A 13,168-nucleotide genomic window follows, 5' to 3' on the forward strand; every position below is an offset into this window, starting at 1 on the left:
AGCTGGGAGTTCTGAATCTGAAAATATTCCAGCTCTTCGAGGGTTTCGAGCTGGTTTTCACTCAATATCTGAGAAAGTCAAAGTTTTCAGGCGTCAAATTAAAAACGTTGCACCATTCGATTTTGGAGGCTGTTTTGTTGTTGGTGTTAAGTAGCACTTTTTCTTGTGTTTTCTTTTACAGATTTATATTATGGTGGGGAAGCCTTCTCTGTAGAACAACCACAGTCTTTTACTTGCCCTTATTGTGGTAAAATGGGTTATACAGAAACTTCTTTACAAGAACATGTCACTTCAGAACATGCAGAAACGTCAACAGAAGTAGTAAGTACTGCCTTGTTAAAAATCAAATATTTTGTTTTACATCACTACAGCCTTTACAGGTTTCAATTAGTACTAATTATTGTTTTGCCACTGTACACAGAATGTCATTGCTATGATGAAGCACTGGAAATGTATAAATTGATAAATGTTGATATTAGACAATTGGCATGTCTAAGAACTTTACAGACAGGAATGTAGGTGTATAATTGTTGACACAATATGTTCCCCAAATCTGTATTCCATCTAGTGCAGAAACTCTGCACAGAGATTGTCAGTGGGATATTGCACATGTATTTTTTCTCTAGGCTTATTAATCAGTGAAAAAGGCATGTTAATAATATTGTCCCTGCATTGCTGTGTAAAAAAACTTTCTTAAAATATATTTGTTCTCGAGGATATCACCTGCCAAGAGAGAGAAGATTCCATTAAGCGCCTCAAAAGAGGCAAAGCTCCAGGGCCAGACGGCTACACTGGCCTTTATTATAAAAAAATTCAAAACCAACTCCTTCCTCATCTTCTCCAAGTTTTTAAACACGTCACCCAGGGCTTACCTTTGCCACCATAAATGAACGAAGCGAAGATTTCTGTGATTCCCAAACCAAACCGGGACCCTCTCTCTGCGAAGAACTTTCAACCAATCTCCCTGCTCAATGTGGACATAAAAATCTTGGCATCAATAATGGCCTTGAGGCTAAACAGAGTTTTAACCACGACGATCCATAAAGATCAGATTGGATTTATTCCATCTCGTCAAGCGCCAGACAATATAAGGAAAATCCTCAACATCATTGACCAAGCCAACCGGTCCAACACACCCACGTGTCTGCTCGCCTTAGATATAGAGAAGGCATTTGACACACTGAGTTTGCCATATCTATTCTCTGTCATAGACAAGATGAATCTGGGCACTAACATCAGCAATATGGTGAAACTCTACTATCTCCACCCGACGGCCCAACTCACTCTGCCCACCACCTCTTTGCCCGATATCATAAAAATTCAACGGGGCACGAGGCAGGGATGCCCATTCTCCCCTGCTTTGTTCGCCTTAGCCATGGAGCCACTGGCGAGAGCCATCAGACAGAATCCCGACATCAAGGGCTCTGTAGTGAAAGGAAAAGAATACAAACTATAGACGACCTCCTGGTCAACCTTACCAACCCCCTGCTATCCTTGCCTAACCTTCTTAAAACATTACAAGATTTTGCGAAAATATCAGGCCTCAACATCAACACAGAGAAGTCTGAAATGCTACCCTGCAATATGTCTGCACATGCAGTAAAGCTAATAGAACTGAATTTCGGCTTCACAATACAAAAAGAATATCTTAAATACTTGGGAATTAAACTAACAGCAACCTTATCATCGCTATACCGAGCCAACTTTCCTCCATTGATGAAATCCCTACAACAAGATCTCTTAACATGGGATAAACACAAAATCTCATGTATAGGAAGAATCCACTGCATTAAAATGGTGCTTCTACCGAAAATACTCTATCTATTCAGATCTCTACCCATTTCCATCATCTTGAAAGACCTCCAGAAGCTTCAAATTAAAATTAATAACTTCATCTGGAACAACAAACACCCCAGAATCTCAAAACAGATAATGTATATGTCCAAAGCAAACGGAGGACTGGCAGTCCCAAATCTGAAAAAATATTATTGCAGTCTAACAGCTAACAAAGGCAGTACCTGTGTCTCGATTCGAGAGACCTCCATCAAATTGCTTCATAGAACCTACCTAGTACCAGCACGCTTCAGGGGATGCTCTGAAAAGGGAACAATGGAACACACTTGGTGGTCTTGCCCCATAGTTTTGAAATTTTGGGACTCAGTTTTTCACCTCATTTCTAGGGTACTACATACCACATTCCCCAAAGACCCATCTACTTTGCTATTAGTGAAAAAACCAGGCAAATTTAACAATGCTGCACATAAACTGAGCCAACACATCTTAATGGCAGCCAGACTCATCATTGCTAGCCAATGGAAGAAGCCTACACTCTCATTAGCAACCTTGAGAGCTAACATAATGTAAATTGCAGCAAACGAAAAACTTACACATTTGCTTAAAGAAGACATGGAAGCTTTCGATGCAATTGGGCTACCCTGGCTGGCCCATGAACATGATCCACAACTATTCCTAGCTCTACACGTCTAACTCCGACTAGGGACCCTCACTTCATAGGCACACCCCAACGAAATGATGGATGACACTTTCGAGCTGCCCCCGCCATAGATGTATGATGGACACTTTCACTTATGGACTCTCTTTTTTTTTTTTTTTTTTAGAATACAGGACCTGCAGCCAAACTGCTTTTTTTTTTTTTTTTTTGCTAATGTGAATTTACAGATTTTTTGCTTTAACCCTCCCCCTTCGCCCTTCTTTTTCTTTTCCCCCCTTCCAATTCCCCTTTTCTCATAATATCTATACCCATATATATGATGTTACATATATGAAAATGATTAATAAACCTTTCAGTTTTAAAAAATATATATATATATTTGTTCTAGTAAAGTGATAAAAAACAATATTAGTGTTTGGGGCACCTGCAGTAAACACTACCTGTTATGGTTGTACCACCTGTTCTTTGTGCCCTGGTGAGAGATGTTCATCATAATGTAGATTCACAAAAATTAATAAAAGAAATACACATCACGCTACATTCAGCTACTGATTTTTTTAACTCTGGATATAATGCATTAAAGTAATGATAAGGGATGCTCGACCTTTGTGCCTATTGCTAATATAAATTTAAAACCAATGTGCAAAGGATGGAGAAATACATTTTAAGAAGATTAATCTATGCTTCTACTATGGCTTGCTAATGTAGATGATGTATTACAGTGATTTCCACAATGGAGTTTAGCCTATCCCAGCTCGTCTGGATTCCTAGCAAGTTAATTTGACTCTGATGGCTACAAATATATTTTTGGAATACTTATTGCAAAAGAGTTCAATATATATTAAGACATATAATCAATCTAAAACTTAAGAAGCAAGCTTAGAAATCTACCTACCAGGAAAAATCCTTTGGGGTAGCCATCACTCCAGCTGTAATTTTTAATGTAAGTTTGAAAATGCCATAATTATGTGCTTGTATCATTGCAGATTTGTCCAATATGTGCAGCTTTACCAGGGGGAGATCCAAATCATGTCACAGATGACTTCGCTGCCCATCTAACACTTGAACACAGAGCTCCAAGAGATTTAATATCCTTTACTCTTAAATGAATATTCTATCTATGCAATGTAATGATATAAACATTTGTTTTTCTATCTTCTTTGAAGATATATAAATATATATATATATTTTATTTTTTGCTTAAAGGAGAAGGAAACCCAGTGGGCGCAAACCCCCCCCTCCCCTGTGTTGCTTCCCCTCCCCCCTGGCCTACCTGTTCCGCTGGGCAAATGCCCCTAACTTGTTACTTACCCTTGTGCGCAGGTCCAGTCTACGGAGTTCACCAACGCTATCTTCTTCCAAGCGATCTTCTTCCTGCTTTGACCGGCGCATGCGCAGTAGGAGCATTTCGCCGGTACGGATCTACTGCGCATGCACCAAAAGTCACAAAGTGAAATCAGAAAACTTCGTGACTTTTGGCGCATGCGCAGTAGATCCGTACCGGCGAAATGCTCCTACTGTGCATGCGCCAAAACGCCGGTCAAAGCAGGAAGAAGATCGCTTGGAAGAAGATGGCGTCGGTGAACTCCTTAGACTGGACCTGCGCAGAAGGGTAAGTAACAAGTTAGGGGCATTTGCCCAGTGGGACAGGTAGGCCAGGGGGGAGGGGAAGCAACACAGGGGAGGGGGGGAGGGTTTTTGTGCCGACTGGGTTTCCTTCTCCTTTATAAGTAAGGGGATATATATATGTTGTCTGTTAATAACTACTGCCAAAATTACTTGATCTAGTTGGCTGAATCTGAAATCATTGGGTCTCATACTGCTTAGTTGGCGAGGTTATACTTTTATTAGCCCATTCCTCACTGGAAGCAGTATATTTTAGCATGAATTTTAAAAAAAATGCACTCATCTAAAGAGACTGTTTTTGCTGCAACCCAGTTACTCCCTGTTATACCCAAACATGCTTAATAACACTCATACATGCGTAAACGTAATGTGATTCTGACATTAAAAAAACTACTCTTCAAAATTTAAATGTACATTAAAAATTACCTATCGGTTATGATGATCGTTTTCAGCTGCTAACTTTACTTTTTTGGTAATATTATAAATAGCATGCAAAGCAATGTTATGAAAAAAGCTTAATTTCTGGTGTCAGTGTCTCTTTAATCATGCTTCTTTTTAAACCCCATACCACTCCTGCAAGCCTCACCCAAGCCCCACAAAATACATTTTGGACTTTACTGGGATAGTAAACAGAAAATGAAAATACCACTAATCCTGCCAAATGTTGGCCTTAGATGGACATTTTATGGGTTTCATTTGCTCATGGTTGCACAGTATGATTTTTTTCCAATGAATTTGTTACCTCACATATTGCTGTATAAACTGTTCTTGATATACAGTTTTCTATGTAAAAAGAATGCAGCTTTGGTCACAATATTTACTTTCCCTGAGATGAATTTGCTGCATGTCAACTCTCAATTGGCTTCACATTTGCATATCTGTAAATATGCAAAACCAGTAAGTTCTGCAAATCCAAAAAGTGGTCTGTAGCTTTTCCCAATGTTGTTCTAAAAATGCACACATAAGAGTCAGAGTAGCATTTATCTATTTATAAAGTATTTAAAAGCATTGGCTACATAAAGCTTGGTTCTCATTTGTAGGAGCAGCCATTTACATAATTTTACATCAGTAACACTAAAAAATCTACATAAAGTGCTTGGTACTTTATATCTACTATCAGTGCTATGCATTGTGAAGCCAGTGATTTGTGTTTCCATACAAATGCCATGTATCCCATGAGTAGTTTATGATTCCACAATATAAACCACTTATATCTAAAAACTATTAGAAAAAGTAATGACACCTGTTTGTAAAAATAATTAAGCATGTGCCAAAATTTGGGGGCATGATTTTTATGCATCCTGTTTCTTTGAAGGATAGCAGCTTGGGTCATGTGTGCCTCTGACAACAGCTAACGTGCATTGGCCTTTCCTTTTTCCTTAGCTGCACATTGGACCTCCTGTATTTCAGAGTTTTCTCTAACATGTTTCTAGATAAGAGATTGCATACGTTTACTAAGAATTTACTTTATTATTTGATATGTTTCTTTAACTCCTGTCTACGATGAATCTAGTGGAGTCCGACATGTACGAAGGATGTTTCACCCTGGACGGGGGTTAGGTGGTCCACGAGCACGTAGAACAAACATGCACTTTACTAGCAGCTCCACTGGAGGGCTTTCATCCTCGCAGAGCTCATACTCTCCAAGCAATAGGGAAGCCATGGATCCCATAGCTGGTAAGGTTCAATAAGTCGGCTTATTTTTTAATTGCCGGTTCAAAAACCAAAATATGGTTTGTGCTCTTGAGCTAAAGGTTTTTCTTTCAACTATTTGCATAATAGTTTTCTGGTATAGGTGCAACAGTAATATTATTGAACAACCAAAACACTGTTGATTCCAGAATTATTGGAGAAATATATAAAAAAAATCAGATTCTTATATCTAGTTTATTGTAAACATGATTTATGTTTATGGTAATGCCATATGGAATGTTTTGTGACAAAAAATACGATTTTACAAAATGTCTGTTAAGTCACCAGCTTTAGAAAATATTTGCACCTTAGGAATTGTTTGTGGAAAAAATGTGCACACCTAAGTGATAACCACACTGGAGCAGTAATATCGTGTGATGGCAGCAACAATAGACAACCCCCCCATAAAATCTATCTATGGGATCTATATGATAGTAGAAGGGTAATGTATGATTGACCTCTTGCCGTTATACAGGCTGATTATATAATACGATGCATTCACCTATACTATCTTCTACCCTGGATAGAACTTTTATCACAGTTATCTGGAGTAAGGCGTTCAACAGGAGGCCAGCTCAACTCTTCAGGCCCATCTGCCTCCCAGCTGCAGCAGCTACAAATGCAGTTGCAACTAGAAAGACAGCAGGCACAGGCAGCACGGCAACAGCTAGAAACAGCACGCAACGCAACCAGACGCAACAATGCAAGTAATATCACCACCACAATTACACAATCTACAGCAGTAACCAACACATCCAGTACGGAAAACAATCCGCAATCTATACAGAATTCACAGTTTCTACTCACAAGGTTTGTATCATAAGCACCCAAAATAGTTTGGTCATCAGCAGTTTTATACAGGATCAGTCGCCAGCTACTTGTTTTAGATCTTATTGTTTCTGGCATCTGTCAGGTGATCCCTGATGTGTCCAATGAAAGGGGCAAACATGTTTTTAGTTTTAAGCTTGGTAAAAACCTTTATGAAAATGTATAGTAAAATATTGATATGTTTATTGAATTCAATGAAAGTAAATGTAGGGCTGCACAGACCAGGGCAGCCCTACAATATAATATATAAACCGTTTTCGAGGGTATTTCTTGGTAAATTTCCTCACAAACTGTCCATTTAATATATTTCTATAGGTGTTTGGTAGGTGTACCAAAATTGTCACCCATAGACTTCAACAAGATGCGAAACGGGTCAGATTTACCCATAACTACTCTCTGGTTATATGATTTAAAAATGTTTAGGAATGAGCTCAGCTTTACGTTCTGCTATTATATAATTCTAGATCCTGAGGCGTTGTATCAGCTAATCAGTATTATACACAGACACAAGGGCTGATTTACAAATAAATAGGTGCAAAATTGTGTGTGAAGTTGCCTATAGCAACTAATCTTTGCTTTCATTTCCAACGTTCTTGCCTTTTTTATGTTTATTTTCTTGGATGGCAAAAAAATGCACGTAATGTATTCAGGTTTGTAAAATCCTTCTGCCACTTTATTTGTGTGAAGAAATGTCAAAATGTATAAAGTATTTTGTATGAAAAGAGAATTTTAATCTATTTAACCAACATAATATTGTGTTGAGACATTAGACATATTTTTGTTCTGTACCCTTTGTATTCAAATCTATGTCAAATCTATGTTAAATTGTAAAATTACCTCTGCTTTTAATTCTTGCACAGACTGAATGATCCCAAAATGACAGAAGCAGAACGACAGTCGATAGAAAGTGAGCGTGCGGACCGCAGCTTGTTTGTCCAGGAGCTTCTTTTGTCTACGTTAATGCAGGAAGAAAGCTCCTCCTCTGATGAGGATGAAAGGGGGGAAATAGCTGATTTTGGGGCAATGGGTTGTGTAGATATAATGCCTTTAGATGTTGCTTTAGAAAACCTAAATCTTAAAGAGAGTAATAAAGGAAACGAGCCTCCGCCACCTCCTCTTTGATGACATCCCCCTTTGCAGACAATGTCCTCTGTGCTGTAACTGCCAATGAAAGTGGACAAACAACTATCTTTGGGTTTGTTTTGGTGATTGTAATTTCCAGTCTGTCACTCTTGTTACATTGTGTACATTCAAAAAAGGAAAAAAGAAAAAAAAGAGGCAAATATATACAATAATTCACTTAACTAATTTTTACTTCTAGCAGGTAAACATAGGTAGCAGTACCAGAGGCAGTCCTCTGCTTCCTGTACCATTATGTAAAAAAAAAAAAAAAAAAAAAAATTCTCTTAATCTCCCACATTCAAACAGAAGAGAAAAAAAAGAGTATATGGGGAAAAAATCTCTAATGAAGCTGCTGTGTGTATTTATGAATATTAATGAATAAAAACTGCTTGGATGGTTTACCCTAACTACTGCATGAGGTTTTTTGCAGCGTGCATGACATTTTTAGTGACATTTCCATGAAGCAAAATCAAAATATGTAATATTAAACTTGTTCAGGCGTTAATCCCAAAGCTTTTCTAAGCATTATTCAAAATGTTACCTGGCCTCACATGCAATGTTTATGATCATTATTGTGCAGCCCATATATCTTTTGAATAATGGCTTTATCAAAAAAAAAAAAAAAAAAGTTTTTATATTTGTTCAAAGCACTTCAGGCAGTCTCTTCAGTTATATTTACTGTGTCTTTTTAAGTGTAAGGAGCCTCCTAAGTTAAATGTGCATATACTCCTTTAATTAGATTGCAGTGAATACTGTGTGGCCTACGTTCATGTATTTTTTTTTTTCTCTGCACATTTTTTAACTTTTTTTTTTTTTTGTCTCTCTGAACAAATTACATTATTCAGGCCACTACCAGAATTTGCCATGTTTCTGTTTCCTTAAACAGTTATGTTCATCTATGTTATCTCCCTTTAAATGTGGTTGCTTAAAGTTTGAACAGTTTGTGTTTTATCCAAGTGTAGTCTGATTCATGCTGTGTAGACAAACCTTAACCTTGATTATTTTGTCATAGTTTTAAAAGCCTTTCACACTCTCAATCATATTAGTTTCTTATTTATGTACTTGCTTAATAGTTAGCAGAGACATGACTGCAGAACAAGAGCTTGAGGATCTGACTCCCAGATTTTGTCAATATATTACATTTGAATTCCTAATGCTGATGTTGGCACCTTTTTATTTATTGTTACTTTATGATTATTCTTTCAACATTAAAGTAAAAGCCTTTTGATGAAAAAAAATCATGCCACCTCCATGCCTATACTATTAATCCTATATGTAAAAATATGTACAGTGTTCTTTTTTTGTGCATAGACTTTTCATAAAATGACCCAAAGCAGGAATAGCAGGACTTCGATTTTGTTTTGCCTTGTAAATTTAGAATATAAAGAAAATAAAATGTGCACACAGCTTCTGATTGATTTACAAATACATTCTTACAATTATGTCTGCTTTTCATTAGCTCTACACCCACCTTATTTTATCAGTCCATTTTGACAGCACCGTACAACAGAATGTTTTCAGATTTCAGCACTGGCTAGTATGTTAGCAGTCCTTTACTGTAACCATTGATAACTTTGGATAATTACTCTGGAAGGGTTAGTGCTTGTTCCATTCACGTTTCCTGGGATGATAACATTCTGTATTTCTGCACATTGTAGTACTTGAATGTTTTTTTCCTCCTATACCAGGTGTTCAGTGCTGAAAGGGTTGAGTTCTTTAGTTAATGTACCAGTTAGCCCATTAGTTTATCTTGATGGTTGAGAATATCCAAAAATAAATTCTCTGAATTGTAGTATTTTCCGACACATTCTGCACATTACACTTATACACTCGGGTTCAATAAAGCATTTTCAAGACTGTTGCCCATTTGAGTTTTTTTGATGACTGCACTTTATTTTCTTTAATGGAAGGCACAAAATTTTTAGCCTTTTGAAGTTGTATAACATTGATAACGTCACATTAAAGGTACAACACAATCACGATACTGAAAATAAACTATTTCAGAACTGATAAATATTCACATTTGTACAGCATCTGTGTACAGTACGAATGTGGTAGATTCAGAAATATCTACTTTGCTTCATACTTAAGTGACAAAGCAAAAAGTATAACTTAAATGCTGCTTCTTAGGTCACTGTGGGAAAAATAGTTGTCAGATTTTGAGCTTTGTTAGTCCATACTAATTATCCACATTGATATTAACATAAGACAGACAAAATATAGCGAATGTGAAATTTGTCATCTTTAAGGGAAATCAGCAAGGTTTTTTAATGTAATGTGGTTCTTTCTCCTTTTTATAATATACGTCTTAACACCTTTTGATATTATGAAGTATATTCTCTAAACATTGCAGTTGTTTGTATCTTAATTTGCATTTTAACCCCATAGAGCTGAGTAGACAAGCATACAACATGCATTCAGCCAGCCTAAATACCAGTATTCTAAGTACACCGGAAAGCAGGGATTAAAGCTGAAATAAAAAGAACAGGAGAGCATATATACCAAAATAAAATCTGTATTACAATACAGCTGTGTGATTCTGTGTAATTGAATCATTAATTGAGGCTTGTTCAAAATGATAGCAGTAGAATTCAATTAGGTCATTCATTCTGTGAAAAAACAGGTGTCAATTACACCCCTTATTTAAGTACGGAAGGCAGCAAATGTGCATGCTAGTTATAGTGCATTTCTCTGAAAATCTGGCTGAAATAGGTTGTTCCAGACATTGTTCAGAACAACAGTCTACTTTGATTAAAATGTTGATTGGAGAGGAAAAAACATATAAAGAAGTGCAGACAATGATAGGTTGCTCTGCTTAATTGTTTTAAAATGGCAACCAAACCCTGAAAGATGTTGAAGAATGGATAGAATAATAGGCAAAATGGCAAAGACTCAGCTAATGATCAGCTGCAGGAAGATCAAAGGTCTAAAGTTACCTGTGAGTACTGTTCGTTATGTTAAGCCAACTATCGGCAAGAAGCCCCTGCAAAATCCTATTGTTGAGAAAAAGACGTGCTGAAGAGGTTACAATTTGCCAGAGAACACATTGAATGGACTAAAGAGAAATGCACAACATTTTGTGGACTGATGAAAGCAAGTGTGTTCTTTTTGGTTCTATGGACTGCAGACAGTTGTTCAGCCTACCCCCAAACACTGAATTCAAGCCACAGTACACTGTGAAGACAGTGAAGCATGGTGGCCCATGCATCATTATATAGGGATGTTTCTAATACTATGGTGTTGGGCCCATGTATCACATACCAGGGATCATTTCAATACGTCAAAATACTTGAACAGATCATGTTGCCTAATGCCAATGAGGAAATGCCCTATGTTGTTTCAACAAGACAACTTATTTATATAGTTAAATCGGGTTGAAAAAAGACCAAAGTCCATCATTTTCAACCCCTCCAAATCAAACCCATCATCCATACATACTCACACTGACCCCTCCATACATTCACATAAACTATATATATAATATATATACCCATATCTATACCAACTGTATATTTTTATCACATTAGCCTTGGATATTATGCTTGTCCAAGAAATCATCCAAGCCACTCTTAAAAGTAACACACCAGTAAAGAGCAATATCTTGGTTCCAGACCAACAATTATGATATGGAAATGTTTCTCATATCATCTCATAATGTTGGATCAATTTATCACCCATGGATCAATACATCAAAATACTTGTAGGGGGGTCATGTTGCCTTACGCCAAAGAGGAAATGCCCTTGAAATGGGTGTTTCAACAAGACAACAACCCCAAACACACCAGTAAATGAGCAACATATTGGTTCCAGACCAACAAGATTGACGTTATGGAGTGGCCAGCCCAATCACCGCACTTTAATCCAATAGAACTTGTGGGATGACATCAAAAATTTAGTTTTTGAGGCAAAACAAAGAAATGCAGAAGAATTTTGGAATGTAATAGGTGCCAGAAGTTGGTCGACTCCATGCAATAAAGATGTGTAGAATTATTAGGAAAGTGTTTATACAACTAAATATTATTTAAGTGATTGAAAGGAAAGCAAAATATTGATACATTTTTAGTTTATACAGTGAATGAGTTTGTAAAGAAGAATGCAGACATTGTTTTTTTTGAACAGCCTAATATTCCCCCTTCTTCACTTTCTTTAAAAGAATTAAACAAAGTTTATGAATTTTTTTTCATGTTTGATTTGGAATAGAATCTGCAGTGTTCTCAATTAATTTGTATGTATGGAAATAAAAGCTGTTATAAGTATTTTGAGCTTTATTTACTTTTTTAAATATACTGCTAGACAGATGCATGCTTTGATTATGTCATTAGGAAATCTGGAAAAACAAAACATTTATGGTTTACTAGGGGGTGCCCAACCTTTTTTTTACCCATGAGCAACATTCAACTGTAATAAGAATTGGGGAGCAACACAAGCATGTAAAAATGTTCTTGTGTGTGGTGCTGCCATTTAATAGCCGCCATGTGGACTGACAGCCTACAGGAGACTCTGTTTGGCAGTACAACTGTTTTTTATGCAACCAAAATGTGCCTCCAAGCCTGGAATGTCTCTTTTAGTATGTTATAGAATAGCCAATTCTAAGCAACTTTTCAATTGGTCTTCATAGTTTATTTTTTAAACTATTTGCTCTCTTTTGACTCTCTCCAGCTTTCAAATGCGGGTCACTGACCCCATCTAAAAAGGATATTCTCTTTAAGGTTACAAATGTATTGTTATTGCCACTTTTTATTTCTCATGTTTCTATTCAGGCCCTCTCCTATTCATATTCCAGTCTTTTATTCAAATAAATGCATCTTAGAGTGGTCCTGATAGGTTTCTCTGTCTCCTGCTATATTCTGCCTGCCCTATGCTCCCTGTGTGTGTCTTACTCTGCCTGCCCTATGCTCCATGTGTGTGTCATACTCTGCCTGCCCTATGCTCCCTGTGTGTGTGCCCTAATCTGCCTGCCCTATGCTCCCTGTGTGTTATACTCTGCCTGCCCTACTCTGTACCTTGTGGAACCTGAGCCTGGTAGGGTTTGTTCTGGGGGTTTGTTAGTATTTGGAAATTGTTATTAGGGGTCCCTAAGGTGTTTAAACATGTGCTGGAGGGGGGCATTGTTATCCACTGGGGAGGAAGCGGCAAATGGATTTAAGGGTATGTGTATGGTATATTTAAGGCTATGACTTACATTTTGCACATATAAGTGATATCTCTGCAGTGAGCACCAACCATTTGTTTTCTTTAGTGTATTACCACCATTAATGTGTGGACATGGTCTTAAAAGTTCATGAGATAACATGGGTTTAGTTTAAATGGGTATGTTTTAAAGGGAGTGTGATCAACACTGGCTTCCATTATCGGTCCTCCACCACATAGGCCAGTAAAACTCCAGTCCTCAGTATCAAAGAAGTTGGACAGCACTGGTTTATATAGATTAGGCTGCTGTGTAGTATA

The 13,168-nt window shown here is 37.2% G+C and overlaps 1 protein-coding gene across 2 annotated transcripts in view; it reads left to right on the plus strand.

The window, feature by feature from the left end:
* Positions 1 to 9,581, plus strand: part of LOC108706815 (E3 ubiquitin-protein ligase KCMF1-like) — a 30,308-nt gene extending 20,727 nt beyond the window's left edge. For both annotated transcript variants that reach the window (XM_018243544.2, XM_018243543.2), the window contains exons 3-7: positions 182 to 321; positions 3,439 to 3,540; positions 5,581 to 5,755; positions 6,298 to 6,580; positions 7,459 to 9,581. In XM_018243544.2, the coding sequence (XP_018099033.1) occupies positions 182 to 321; positions 3,439 to 3,540; positions 5,581 to 5,755; positions 6,298 to 6,580; positions 7,459 to 7,720 (962 nt within the window). In that variant the 3' untranslated portion in view covers positions 7,721 to 9,581. The remainder of the gene's footprint in view (positions 1 to 181; positions 322 to 3,438; positions 3,541 to 5,580; positions 5,756 to 6,297; positions 6,581 to 7,458) is intronic.
* The last annotated feature ends 3,587 nt before the right edge of the window (positions 9,582 to 13,168 follow it).

Source organism: Xenopus laevis, chromosome 1S (assembly GCF_017654675.1).
Source record: "Xenopus laevis strain J_2021 chromosome 1S, Xenopus_laevis_v10.1, whole genome shotgun sequence".
NCBI lineage: Eukaryota > Metazoa > Chordata > Amphibia > Anura > Pipidae > Xenopus > Xenopus laevis.